The sequence below is a fragment of the Lathamus discolor genome, chromosome 1 (assembly GCF_037157495.1).
Source record: "Lathamus discolor isolate bLatDis1 chromosome 1, bLatDis1.hap1, whole genome shotgun sequence".
Taxonomy (NCBI): domain Eukaryota; kingdom Metazoa; phylum Chordata; class Aves; order Psittaciformes; family Psittacidae; genus Lathamus; species Lathamus discolor.
The window spans coordinates 115,384,089-115,396,340 of record NC_088884.1 but is presented as its reverse complement, the minus strand read 5'-3'; the positions used below and the strand labels follow the sequence as shown (position 1 = coordinate 115,396,340).

At 40.7% G+C, this 12,252-nt stretch overlaps 1 protein-coding gene across 5 annotated transcripts in view; it reads left to right on the top strand.

Moving 5' to 3' along the window:
• LOC136020573 (melanopsin-like) overlaps positions 1 to 12,252 on the top strand; it is a 39,152-nt gene that overhangs the window by 3,707 nt on the left and 23,193 nt on the right. For all 5 annotated transcript variants that reach the window (XM_065691807.1, XM_065691769.1, XM_065691790.1 and 2 more), the window contains exon 2: positions 10,672 to 10,814. In XM_065691807.1, coding sequence (XP_065547879.1) covers positions 10,681 to 10,814 — 134 coding nt within the window. In that variant the 5' untranslated portion in view covers positions 10,672 to 10,680. The remainder of the gene's footprint in view (positions 1 to 10,671; positions 10,815 to 12,252) is intronic.

Here is a 12,252-nt window from a genome sequence, read left to right as displayed (position 1 = left end):
GTTTGTTTTTTTTAATTATAGCAACAAAACTAACAGCAACAAACTGCTGTTAAAGTTCAATGCAAATTTGCAATTAACAGAAACCGTTTGTTTTCAATGCACTCTTTAGCTATGGAGAAATCTTAAAGTATCTCTCTTACCCCCCAAGCTGTTGTAAGCAGATTTTCTCTTCATCCATTTTTCCATGGAGAAATGCTCTTTAATGTGAGTTGTGTGGACTACAAAAGGCCCCATGTGGGCTTAAATCTAGTATGAACATGACTTGAAATACACACAGTACTTTGTTAGACTTTTGTTTGTTTTCTGAGATTCTCCAGTGCACATTATTTTGCTGGCTTGCTTTTAAGCTATTTAAAAATACAGTTTCAGACGGAGCTAGTTCTCATCTGAGATGAGAGCTAAGGCTCTGCAGGAAAAAATACTTGTGGGGATCACTGAGGCTTTCTGACTTGGCACAGTAAAACCAGGTCTGAGCCTAACTGGGTTGTGGGCTTCTCTTTTTGTGAAATGGCACTTTCTCCTTAACTCAGAAAAGTAAGCTGCCTTGTGCTGAGATTTTCTCTCCTGGTAGTTCATCATGGTTCCAAGCTGATGATACAGAGGCAGTGTAGGAGTTGCTTCAAACACATCCCATATCTGGAGATTATTGTGAGGGTGAGAGGAAGATGATGTTTCCTAACACAGAGGTGCTGAAAATTTTATTACTTTTCATAGTCTTGAAAAATGGTTTGCAGAATTAAAACAAGTCACCACATAAAAACAGCTACGTCAGTCCTATTTTCAGTGTGCTGCATATGGCAGTGGAGAGGGAAAGAATGAAGCTTCTTCACTGCTTTATCATAGTTGCCTTGATGCTTCCCCAGATCAAAGTAAAGGCATTTGCTTTTGTGTGAGATATTGCTTCTTCCTCCAAGATGAGCACTGCCATAAGATAATTAAGTTTTCTGATACTGAAATTAATTTTAATATACACACTTACGCCCACCAAATGTACCAAGGCATGCTCCATTATTTTAGCATTTTATAGATCTGAGCTTTTTGGTTGCTGAAATTTCTTTCTAATTATGCCCATATTACAGTTCCTTATTAGTTTGCCAGTGCTGCTTCAACCTTCCTCTGAAACAAGTCTTCATTACTGCAGTAGCTTGGTAATTGTAAATTGAGCTGCCAGTTTCACTTGTTCATTGCACGTTCGTCTGTTTGTGCCTTTAGTAATGCTAAATCCACAAGGAATTCATAAGCACTTCACCCGCCAGGTGACTAGAATGGCAATGATATCCTTTCTGGCTGAGAGCTTGTTCTGTTCTTGTTTTGAAGAGTTAAGGGAGGTTACTTTATTGCCAAATGCTTTCACTTGACAATAAAGAGTTGCCTTTCAGTGCAGAGATGGGATCTTGAATATCTCTCAGTTTCCTTCTGCTCCCAGTTATCTCCATCATCTTCATCACCTGTGGTGGTTAGGTGTTTTTTTCTAAACAGAGTATTTAGAGTACGTAGTGGGAATCTGTCAGACTGAAACATGTAGGCTATTAGACTAAACAGTGTTTCAGCGATCCAGCTAAATTCTTTAAAATTAATCACAAAATATTTCAAAGCCAGGTTTTCATGAGACTTAAGCGCCTACAGTGCAATAAACACCAAGGAGTATTTTCAGCAACACAGAAGAGTGGGTGTATTGCTACAACTACAATCAATAGGTGTTAAGTGCCTAAAACCCTCTGGAAGTCTGTCTTTCCATGTGGGACTTGAAGCCAAAGTAGGAAAACCGTTACAAATTAAGTGGAGCACTTACCACAGCCTTCCTATTCAATATGGTCCCTAACTGAAACTACGCTCTCTGGGTGCAAACACGCTTATAGGTTCATTTGGCTTTTGTTGTCTGTCCCCCGTTCCTTGTGAAAGTAAAAGAAAGCAAGTAGGAAGATTTTCAATTTACTAAGACAGCATACCTGTCCTCAAATCACTGAATTAAGATTTCATTTTACTTATGGCCTAAACCCCTTTGGTTTTTTAACTGTATGTTTAGGAGGGTTTTATTGCTGGCATCATGGAATATTTTAGGTTGGAAGGCTGGTTATCAAGTCCCACCTCCTGCTCCAAGCAGCTCTAACTTCAATGCTTTATGGATGAAGACTATGCAGCCTCTCTGGGCTCATGTTTGTGTGCTTCACCAATCTCATTGAAAACTTTGCCTGATGTGACTGTGTCTGTTGCCTCTTGTCTGTTCACTGTGCACCCCTGGGAAGAGTCTGGCTCTGCCTTCTGCACATCCCCCTTCCATGCACAGAGGAATATGAAATAAAAGCAAGCAGATATTACATGGAAATAATCCTCAGCTTAGTGTGATTAGATATTTCTTTGATCTAAACAGAACCTGAATGCTACAGTGCTCATACTAATATCGCAAACACGCTTAAAGTTAACAGATTGAGGATGTACCCTTCCTGTATTCCCCACGTTCTTCCCCTAAAAGCATCTGTCGCCAGACACTGTCAGGTGTAAGATACAGGAATTGGTGGGCTTCTGATCTGACTACTTTTAGCAGTTTTCATGTTCCTAAATGTACATGATAGAATGATGCAAATGGCCTCAAGAAGCTGGGGGAGTTGCTTTAAATTGCTCTTCACCCCCATCCTACAACCCAAGGCCAAAATCTCTTGTTGAAATATGGAAATAATCCTAGTTGGTGAAGAATATCTCCTGTTTCAGGCCTTCAATTAATGATATATACTGCAGAAGAAAAATCGGTTTGCTTATAGGTAGGGAAATGTAGGGAGTGAGATGGGTTCTCTGGTAGAACTGCAGGTCTTTAAGGTCAGAGAGTAAAAATTATAAATAAAATTTACTGAAATGTAGTTAATAGAGCAAATGTATTTCCACTGTTATCATTGCACTTCATCATTCATCACACTTCTTCAGAGATGACAATAGAAGAAAATATAAAGCAGAGAATCCAGCAGGAACCATATTGCCATATTGATGAAAAATATTAGCTATGTGTGTTAAAAGTAGCATTAGGAAGAATACATAGGCTTAGTATAAGTTATTAATATCTTGCCTTAACTGGTTTATTGGGGTGGATGTTTTCATTTTGAAATCACCCTTTGAAAAGCTGATGTCAGCTGCTGATTCTTTCTTTTTCCACAAGCCTTAAAAGTAAGCGTATGTTTTCATGGGACCTATTTAAAATGCAGGCCCACCTCTCAGAGCAGTTTTCACACATGGGTCTTCTGGCAGCAGCTGAGTGGGTCTCCTCAGGAAGCAGAACAGACAGCAATGAAAAGACTACTCATATCTTGATTAGATCCATAAACCCAGAGGCAGCCAGTGAAGGAATTATAGAATCATAGACTCAACCAGCTTGGAAAAGACCTTTAGGATCATCAAGTCTAACCCTTACCCCAGCACTGCCAAGGCCAGCACTAACCCATGGTACTGAGGGCCTCGTCTACACAGGGTGTGTGAACACTTGCAGGGACAGTGACTCCAGCACTGCCCTGTGCAGCATCTTCCAATGCCTGAGCACCCTTGGGGGAAGGAATTGTTCCTTATCTCTATCTGTTCCTTATCTCCAACCTCCCTGGTGCAGCTTGAGACCGTTTCATCTTGTTCCATCCCTTGTTTCTCTGGAGCAGAGAGCAGCCGCCTCCTGGCTCCATCTTCCTGTCAGGTAGTTGTAGGGTGCAATAAAGTCCCCCTTGAGCCTTCTCTTCTCCAGAATAACCCCCCCGCAGGTCCCTCAGCCATTCCCCATCACACTTGTGCTCCAGGCCCTGCACCAGCTGCACTGCCCTTCTCTGGCCCCACTGCAGCACCTCAATGTCTCTCTTGTAGTGAGGGGCCCAGAGCTGAGCGAAGGATTAGAGGTGTGGCCTCACCAGTGCCCAGTGCAGGGGCACAGTCACTGCCCTGGCCCTGCTGTCACACTGGTGCTGGTACAGGCCAGGATGCTGGTGGCTTCCTGGCTGCCTGGGAACAAGCTGCTCATGTTCAGCTCCATCAAACAGCAAAACAGCACCCCCAGCTCCTTTCCTGTGAGCCGTTTCCAGCCGCCCTTCCCCAAGCGCTGCAGGAGGTTCTTGTGGCCCAAGTGCAGGCCCTTTGCCTTGTTGGACCTCATCTCTTTGGCCACAGCCCATGGAATTGCTCTCAGTTATCAACAGTAAGGAAGAAAATATTCTTTATATATATGTATACATATATATATATATATATAAAGTCTAGCTGCCCAGAAGCCAGATACATGTTCAAGCTCTTTGAAACCTCATGTCAGGATGTTATATCAGCTGCCAGAGATCAGAATTCCAAAGTGTGGTAACATGGTGCCAACATCTGTGGACAGGCAAGTGTGCTCCTGTTAAAAACAGCAACATGAGCATCACCCAGCAGTTGTGCTTGCTGTGCCTGAAGCCTGGGACTGCAGGAGTGGGAGAGGGCTTGATATGAGCAGGTAATGGGTGCTGCTGCACTGTTGCCATCAGCAAACAGTGGCAGCTCATGAAATTGTTCCTGATGCGTGGCACAGTGGGCAAGCTAGAGTGATGGGCAAGCTCCATCCTGGCTGGAGGCATCCATGACTGGTGAAATGAGAGCAGCAGTCACCTGGCAGCCTGGGATGAGATAGACCAGGACAAGCTATAAGAAGCTCAAAGGAGGTGGAGAGGAGAAAGCAGCTCAGGAGAAGAGCTCCGGTTATGCCAAAGTGCTACAGTGCCAGCGAGTTCAAAACGCTGAATGGTAAGCGTAGAATAAAGGGTTTTATTTGTTTGGGGTGAACTTCGTGTGATTATTAAAGAACTTCAGTTAGCACTAAGATGCTCTGAGGGAGAAAAACTACCTAGGAAAATGCGATGTGTTATAAGATGAAAATGTAAATATTTACTGTAGTGTATAAATGATTTCTCCCTGAAGACTGCAGAATATCTTATGTTGAAGGAAGTAACTCTGATGCCATGTTTTGACTACACATGATTTTATTTAATATTCTTTAATCCTCTAAAAATATATCCTGAGAGTTCTGCCTACTGCTTTGTTGTTGCTTTGCATTAACAGTCATCCGTTCTCTCATGGCCAAATGGATATGCATTGATGCAGTGTTAGTATTGATTAGATCTGTTGAGTGTGCTGCCTGCCTAAGCATGCATACCTTGTGTTGTAATTTGAGGTGCATTTGGACATAGTGTCAGATAATTCTGAAGGCATTTATGGCCCACTATACCTTCTGGTAGTGGGCTTTTGTTTGTCTTGCTTTTCAAAAAATGCTTAAGTCAAATTAAGGTTGAATTATTATTTTTTTTTTTTTAATTTTGCACTCTCAGGTTAGATTTGGATGTGTTTAAATGAACATAAAATTTCTGTAGAGGAAGATGTTGTGAAGACCTGGTTAGTGCTATTTGATTATAAAAGTATACCAGTACCGCAACAGAAATGCCTTCAGCAAGCATACCTTTGGTATCTTGCTTTAAAACTTTCAGGTCTAAGAATAAAAATCTGTTGCCTCAAAATTTTATTAACTCAGATTAAGGCAGGGAAAAATATGTGCTAGCTACTTGCCAGTGCTTTCCCACAAAAACAAGAGTAACACTGTGTTCCTCCCAAGGTTGGGTTGTGCAGACACACTCACTAGAGTAACTTGCGGAAGTTCAAGTAAGCCCTCCCATTTGCTAATCGCTGCCCAAGTGGTGCAGATAGTGCTTGAGGTGGAACACAAGCCGGATTGTTTTACAGCCACACTCATTTTCATGTTTATTGTTTACTTTTTATTGTATTATTCTCATGTGAATAACTTTTAATGCCTTATTAATCATAAAACATATTAGTGACTGATAACCCTTGATTTCATTAACTTATAAGGCTGGATATGCAGACATCTTGTTGAGTACCTTGTTGAGTAACCAATATAATGAGTTCATATATATCAATATTCTCCTGATACTGAAAACTTTATCAGGTTTTGATGGTTTTCTTTTGGATTTTTTAAGAGATTTTTCTATCACATTAGCTATATACCATTAGATTGCTTGCAACTGTGAGAAGTTTAAGCACAGATACTGAGGACCCGAAAGAAAGTATCTTGTCAAAAAAGCAGGGGCTGTGCTAAACGTATGAAATGAAAGATACATACCTCAAGTGAGTCTTGAAGTCAAGTACTGAAAGCTTTTTTCAACTGGTTGTTCATTTCACTAACAGTCCAGAAGCACTTGCTGGAATGGAATTAACTAGATACATATCTTATTATAGAAGAATATTCTTTTTTCCACAAACTTATGACCTCTGACTAGATAAACACCCATCTAAATCTGGAGCAGACGCCTGACTTTGGTACCCAGCTGTCTTTGCTGTTTGTCCTGTTGTACACAGCACTGGCAGTTCTTGTTCTTGTTTGTCACTTTTGGATGAACTGCATCAAATTCACAGTTCCATTTGTTTAACCAATTGTTTTCTTAATTAAATGCATATGTGTTTGAGTACCCCTGGCTTTGGCATGTGAACTGTTTGGAATGAGCTGTGAAAGAAGAGTGTCATCCAGAGACTGGTAAGAAAGTGGCTTTTCCACATGTGGATGATCAGCAGTTTGATTTGACTTTCTGAGGATGAAATTCATATGTACTTACAGTGTGATTTTGTAACGCAGTACTTTTAACCAGTACAAGCACAGATGTTGGTTTGGTTTTAGCTGGGGTTTGTTTGTTTATTTTAATACCCAAAGGTACTAATATTTTCCACAAATTTTCATTTTAAATATATCATCCTTTAAAAAATGTCTGACCATCAGTAGTCACCACATAGCAGTAGTCTTCTGTTTGCTGATTCAAGAGTTCCTATGTACAATATAATCACTAAGCCCCAAATAATGTCATCATTTCAAACCAGATGGTGCTTCATACTGAATTACCTCTTACGCTGACCATCACAGAAATTACAAGGAACTTGGCAAGTGCTACCTACTATCTGGCACATGTGGGTTGTTCCTATCTCATCATACCTAAGTATTATTTAGTACTTTTCTTTATACAGTTACACTTGGAAATTTCAGACTTAAATGTTTTATACAGTAAAATCAAACTTCTACATTGTAAATCCACATAGCAGGTCAGCCCAAGGGAGGCTGCTATGTTGTTAATTCTCTCCCTTGTTAGTGTGCGTTAATCCTGCATGTAAGCAAGCCCTTACTTAAGCTCATTTTAGTGTCATTTCCACAAGATGGGCTTGCATCCATGACCAAAATCAGAGTGTAAGTAAAGCTTTAGATACTCTTATATCCACCTAATACCAATCTTACAACCATTTCTGAGTTCGATCCAGTATTTTCTACCCCTACACGCTGAAGGGAGCCTGCCCTTGCCCTCCTTTTTTAACTACATTTTTTTTGTCTTCTGCATTGCAATCTTTATTAAGCTTACTAGCTGGAAAACAGAAACAGATGGCTCTAATTATTTGGACATCATTTTGTCACTAAAAATCAAATTACAAAAGCTTTCACAGAGTAACTTTCCTCATCTGTTAAGTTTTCCATCTTTATTTTGGGAGAAATAGACCAAGTTTATTTTTATATCTGGTGCCTGCATCCTTTGCCAGCTAGTTGAGGGACAGCTGTTAATTGTTTATTCTCTATTTGCTTGCAGATCTTTTAGTTTCCCTGACAGGAAAGCCCCCCAAGCTGCCATGTAGGTGACAGCATTTTGATGTTGTAGTCACATCACATATAAGGGTAAAGCCACATCATAATTTATATGAGTTGTCAAGTCCAACATCTTATAGAGCCAAAACTCAAGTGACTGTAGCATTAATTTAAAAGGAGCCAAAGAAAGTGAGTACAGAATAGGCAAGGATGCCAGAAGCTGGCCCTGCTGCAATTACTGGCACCTTCATGGGCTGCTTGTTTACATTTGTGTTTTTGAGTGAAACAGTATAAATTCTCTTTGATAAAATAAATAATTTAATCAAACTAGTGGAAATTTTCTAAATAAAACAGGCTAAACTGGTACAAATAGCTTCAAACTAATCAAAGTTGAGGTTTTCTGTTGAAATATATATATGCACACACACATAGATGTGCACATTTATCTTCTTAGATCCAAATTAGTGTTATAAATGGTTTTCTGTCTTTATCAGATTGCCACATTTCATGTAGCTGGATGCTTGCCACATTCTGCTGTCTCAGGGTAACACCAACAGAAGTGAATAAGTAGCTGTCTTTTCATTTGGATCTTAAAGTTGTTCTTACTACTATTAATATTGCAGCAAAAGTGAATGGTATTTTATGGACTCCTCTGAAGGCAAGATCCCTTCTTCAAAGCCTCTGTAATCCAAACATTCCTCACTTTAGCTTCTCACTGAGATTGCAGGCTCTGTGTAGCACTGAGTATTTACTGCCTTCCAAATTCCACTCTGTAAGCATTAGTAGTTTATATTTCATCCAATATCACCAGCAAACTGTAATCTGAGTTTACAAATGTGTCACATGAGGCATTTTCAGCTTTTGACATAGTTCATCACCCTTAACTGAATGAACGAAGCCAAAACATCCAAGTCAGCATCTCTTCAGCAGAGAGATAAGGCGAGACACCTTTGGGTGTGAAATTCATAGTGCATTTCTGAAATGAGTTTCTGCAACAGTGAGTACTCGTATGGTGAAGTAAAGCGTAATACAGACAACAAGAAAGTCCTCCTTGCCCTGAATTAGATCTGTGTAATACTCCTATGTAATAACCCTCTATATATTTAGATGTAAATCTTGAGCATACCTAACAGATAAGCTGGAAAGGAAGAAAAGAAAAAGGATCCTTTCCATTTCTCCCCAGTTTAGCCTCTTTAGTATGCATTGCCAGAAATGAGGTAGGGTTCTGATTTAGAAACGAGGTAGGGTTCTGATTTAGTGCACACACTAAAAAATGAGGTAGGGTTCTGATTTGGTGCACACACTAAAAAATGAGGTAGGGTTCTGATTTAGTGCACACACGCTGCTAAAATTACGTTTGAGGGAAAAGGAAAGGAGTTTAACATGGTTAATTTCTGTGCCCAGGCAGTCCTGCTCTGAAAGCATGGTGCAGCCTGTGCTTGGTGCCACTGAATGGCCACGGCTGCATTTCCTCTGTGCACTGCCTGCTCTGACACTACCTCTTGCACCTTCTTCAGGGGTAAATGCTGCACAGGGTGACATTTTTTCTTGCTGCCTAATTGCTGGGAGCAGCAATGGAAGCCTCCTGGTGCAGCCAGCATCAGCAGGCACTCCCCTTTCTTTCTTTCTTTCTACTTCTGAAGTGACGTTAACTTTGGTGAATTGTCATGTTGGTGGTAGCTATCCTATGATGGGTAGAGCCCATCAGGTTGATGAGAAGGCTTGAAGGCAGCTTTCTGCTTTAGAAGACATAGCTTTTGTACCATTTCCTACATCTTTTTAGCCCTGGGAGCTTTTCTGTCAGTGTTTCTGCTACAGACCTGCTGTTCTGTGGATGCTCGGGCTTATGCATCTCACCCAGTGCTCCCTATCTCTGAACCCAACCCACCCTGGGGAGCACTGCCAGTGGGATTGTACAGCTGAGGGAATAATGTCCAAAGCTAGAACCGTTGTATGACGAGGGAGCTGTAGTGTGTGCACTTCACAGATGAGTGAGGAATAATAGAAGGCAGAAAGGAGAAGCAGCAGTATGGGAGATGAGGAGCTAGCAACAGGGGGAAAGAAAGACTCTTCTCACCATTTTCAAATGACTGCTTGAATTCTACCAATGGGGTAAGTATCATCTTGAACCTGTTCTGTCACCCAGCTCCTCTCTCACAGACCACAATCAGCTTTGTCTGACATTCGGCGCATCACTGAGCTGCACACCAGCAAAATGCAGTGATGAGAAGCAGGTCCTTAGCTGTGACAAGTTGCCTGTGTGAGTGCTCTGTATGGCTTAGCTGCTTTCGACTTGATCAATAAGCATCTCCATTGGGCAATTCAGACTATTCTTGTTGATAATGCTCATGAGAGCTGAGTGGATTAGCTGTAGGCTGCCCTTCTGCTGAGTTTAGCCAGTGATAAATCTGAATTTATTTAGAAAGAAAAGTAGAGAGTTAGCGGGGTTTTATTAATGTGCTGGAGATAAAGGGCAGTGAAAGAGGTGTTAAGACTATTTAATGCATTTGTGCTTACACAGGCAATGCTACACTGCTGTTTGAACTCTGGTCTCCTACCTTTTCCATGGTTTTGCAGCACTGTAAATTAGTGGATAGGAGTTTGGGGAGACCCAGAGGACTTAATGTTTGTTAAAAGTGGGATTTGGTATCAGTGCTCCTAATAATACGAAACTCTGATGGGCAAGTCCTTGTTGAACTGAAGTTTGTATTTTCAGGTAGCTCTGAGAGCTCTAAGTGCAGCAGTTACCATGAGTGAGTTTTATGCTAGTACACCTTTGCCCTTTCCACATCATCATCGTAACTTCCTTGGTATTTTTTCCCAGTCTGTTTCCCCTGTTGTGCTTTTTAATATATGTACTGTTAAAGTAATGAAAGTTACTCTAGGAAACTTGACGATAGGGGCTGTAAAAAGAGCTCAGAGGTGTGTATTTGATTTGCATGAACTGTGGAAGTGAATGCTCTGCCTTGCTTCAACAGGCTGAGCATGTGACTCCTGAAATAAGTGTCCTCAATGGGCTAAGCTTTCCTTTTCCTCTGTTTTCCACTCAGGGTTTCAACATGGGCACCCAGCTACACACTGTGACCAAGGCAGAGATCCCCGACTATGTTCTTTACACCGTAGGAACATGTGTGCTCATTATTGGCTCCATTGGCATCATTGGAAACCTTCTAGTTCTGTATGCATTTTACAGGTACAAAAATTCCTTTTACAGTTCATCTGACTGGCTTTTAGGTTCACATCTTGCAAGAAGAGTTTAATACTTTTAATGATAGAAACCACAGTTTCTTAGTTACAGGCTTCTACACTCACCCTGTAGAATGTGCAGAAATACTTGACAAAAACTGATAATCCTGGAAAGACCCGATGGCCTGGAAGTACCAAGAAAACAATGTGCTACATGAGATGAACTCATGCCATCAGTGTATTCCCTGCTTCAGGCTGATCATAGGATTTCTGTCCGTTTGTTTGCTCACTTGGCTTGTGACAGTGTAATAGACAGCCAAAGCTACTGCAGCTGGAGTATGCAAAAACCTAATGGAAAAAAAATAGGCACCTTCTGTCTTACACTGTGATGCTGGCTTTCAAAATCCTCCTCGCTCACTGCTTACTGTCATCATACATGTTTTATGCAAAGGGGGCTTACAGTGCTAGAAACACTGGTGGGGTTATGAACCAAGCATTGGTTTTTTATTCTTAAATGTTTATGACAAATAGTTTAGTTATTTTGAATAACTGGCTTTTAATATGAGGTAGAGAAGAAACTGGATTCCCTGCAACTGTAGATACCTTCATGATTTTTGAAATGCAGCACAAGCTGTCTGTTTTTCTTGAAATTTCTTTGTTTAGCTGCTATAATAAAAGCATTAAATTGTCAAAGGAGGAAAATCTCCATAGGCAAAGGTGTGAACTCTCTCACGCAGGCAGTTAAGAGACCCAAGGTTTTGTTAGAATTGCAGCAGCACTGAGATGGCTTTTTCAATTTCTTTTTCAGTATTACTTTATCTGCATGAGGAAAGAAATTAATGTTATCTGCAAATACTGGTATTTTAAAGCACATCAGAAAGGCCTCAGTTGTTCAACTTTCTGCACTAAAGGAGGTGTTTGAGGGAGAAGAAGCAAGTCTTGAAAATTACTGCATGCAGTTTGTAAGAATAGAGTTATTTATAAATCCTGCTTCTTCCCTGTATCTCAAAGAGTGTGCCATGTTACCTCTTTTTGCATTATATGTACCTAACTCTGTGAAAAGCCCTGAATTCATACGCTAGGTATCAGAGCATTTTACTTCACCATGCAACTAATACAGAGGTTGACAGTGAGGGACTACTAGTTCACTGTTGCGCTTTCTCAGTATGTCCTTCAAAAGTGACAGTCTTAAGGTAGATTTGGGTGACATTAACTCACAGCTTAACTTAACTTTCCTAATGGGACATAATATTCGATCAGAGCAACAAGGGCATATTCAACCAAATAACCCTAATTAAAAGTGAGAGGCTCTTTATTATGTTACCAGTATCTTTATTCCTCTTGGCCAGAGCCAAGGGTAACCTTGAATACCAGCAGAAAGTTTCCAAGGAGGTTGTGACCCCAGATATCCCTGTCAAGTGAGACTATGTGAAGTGGTGAGATGT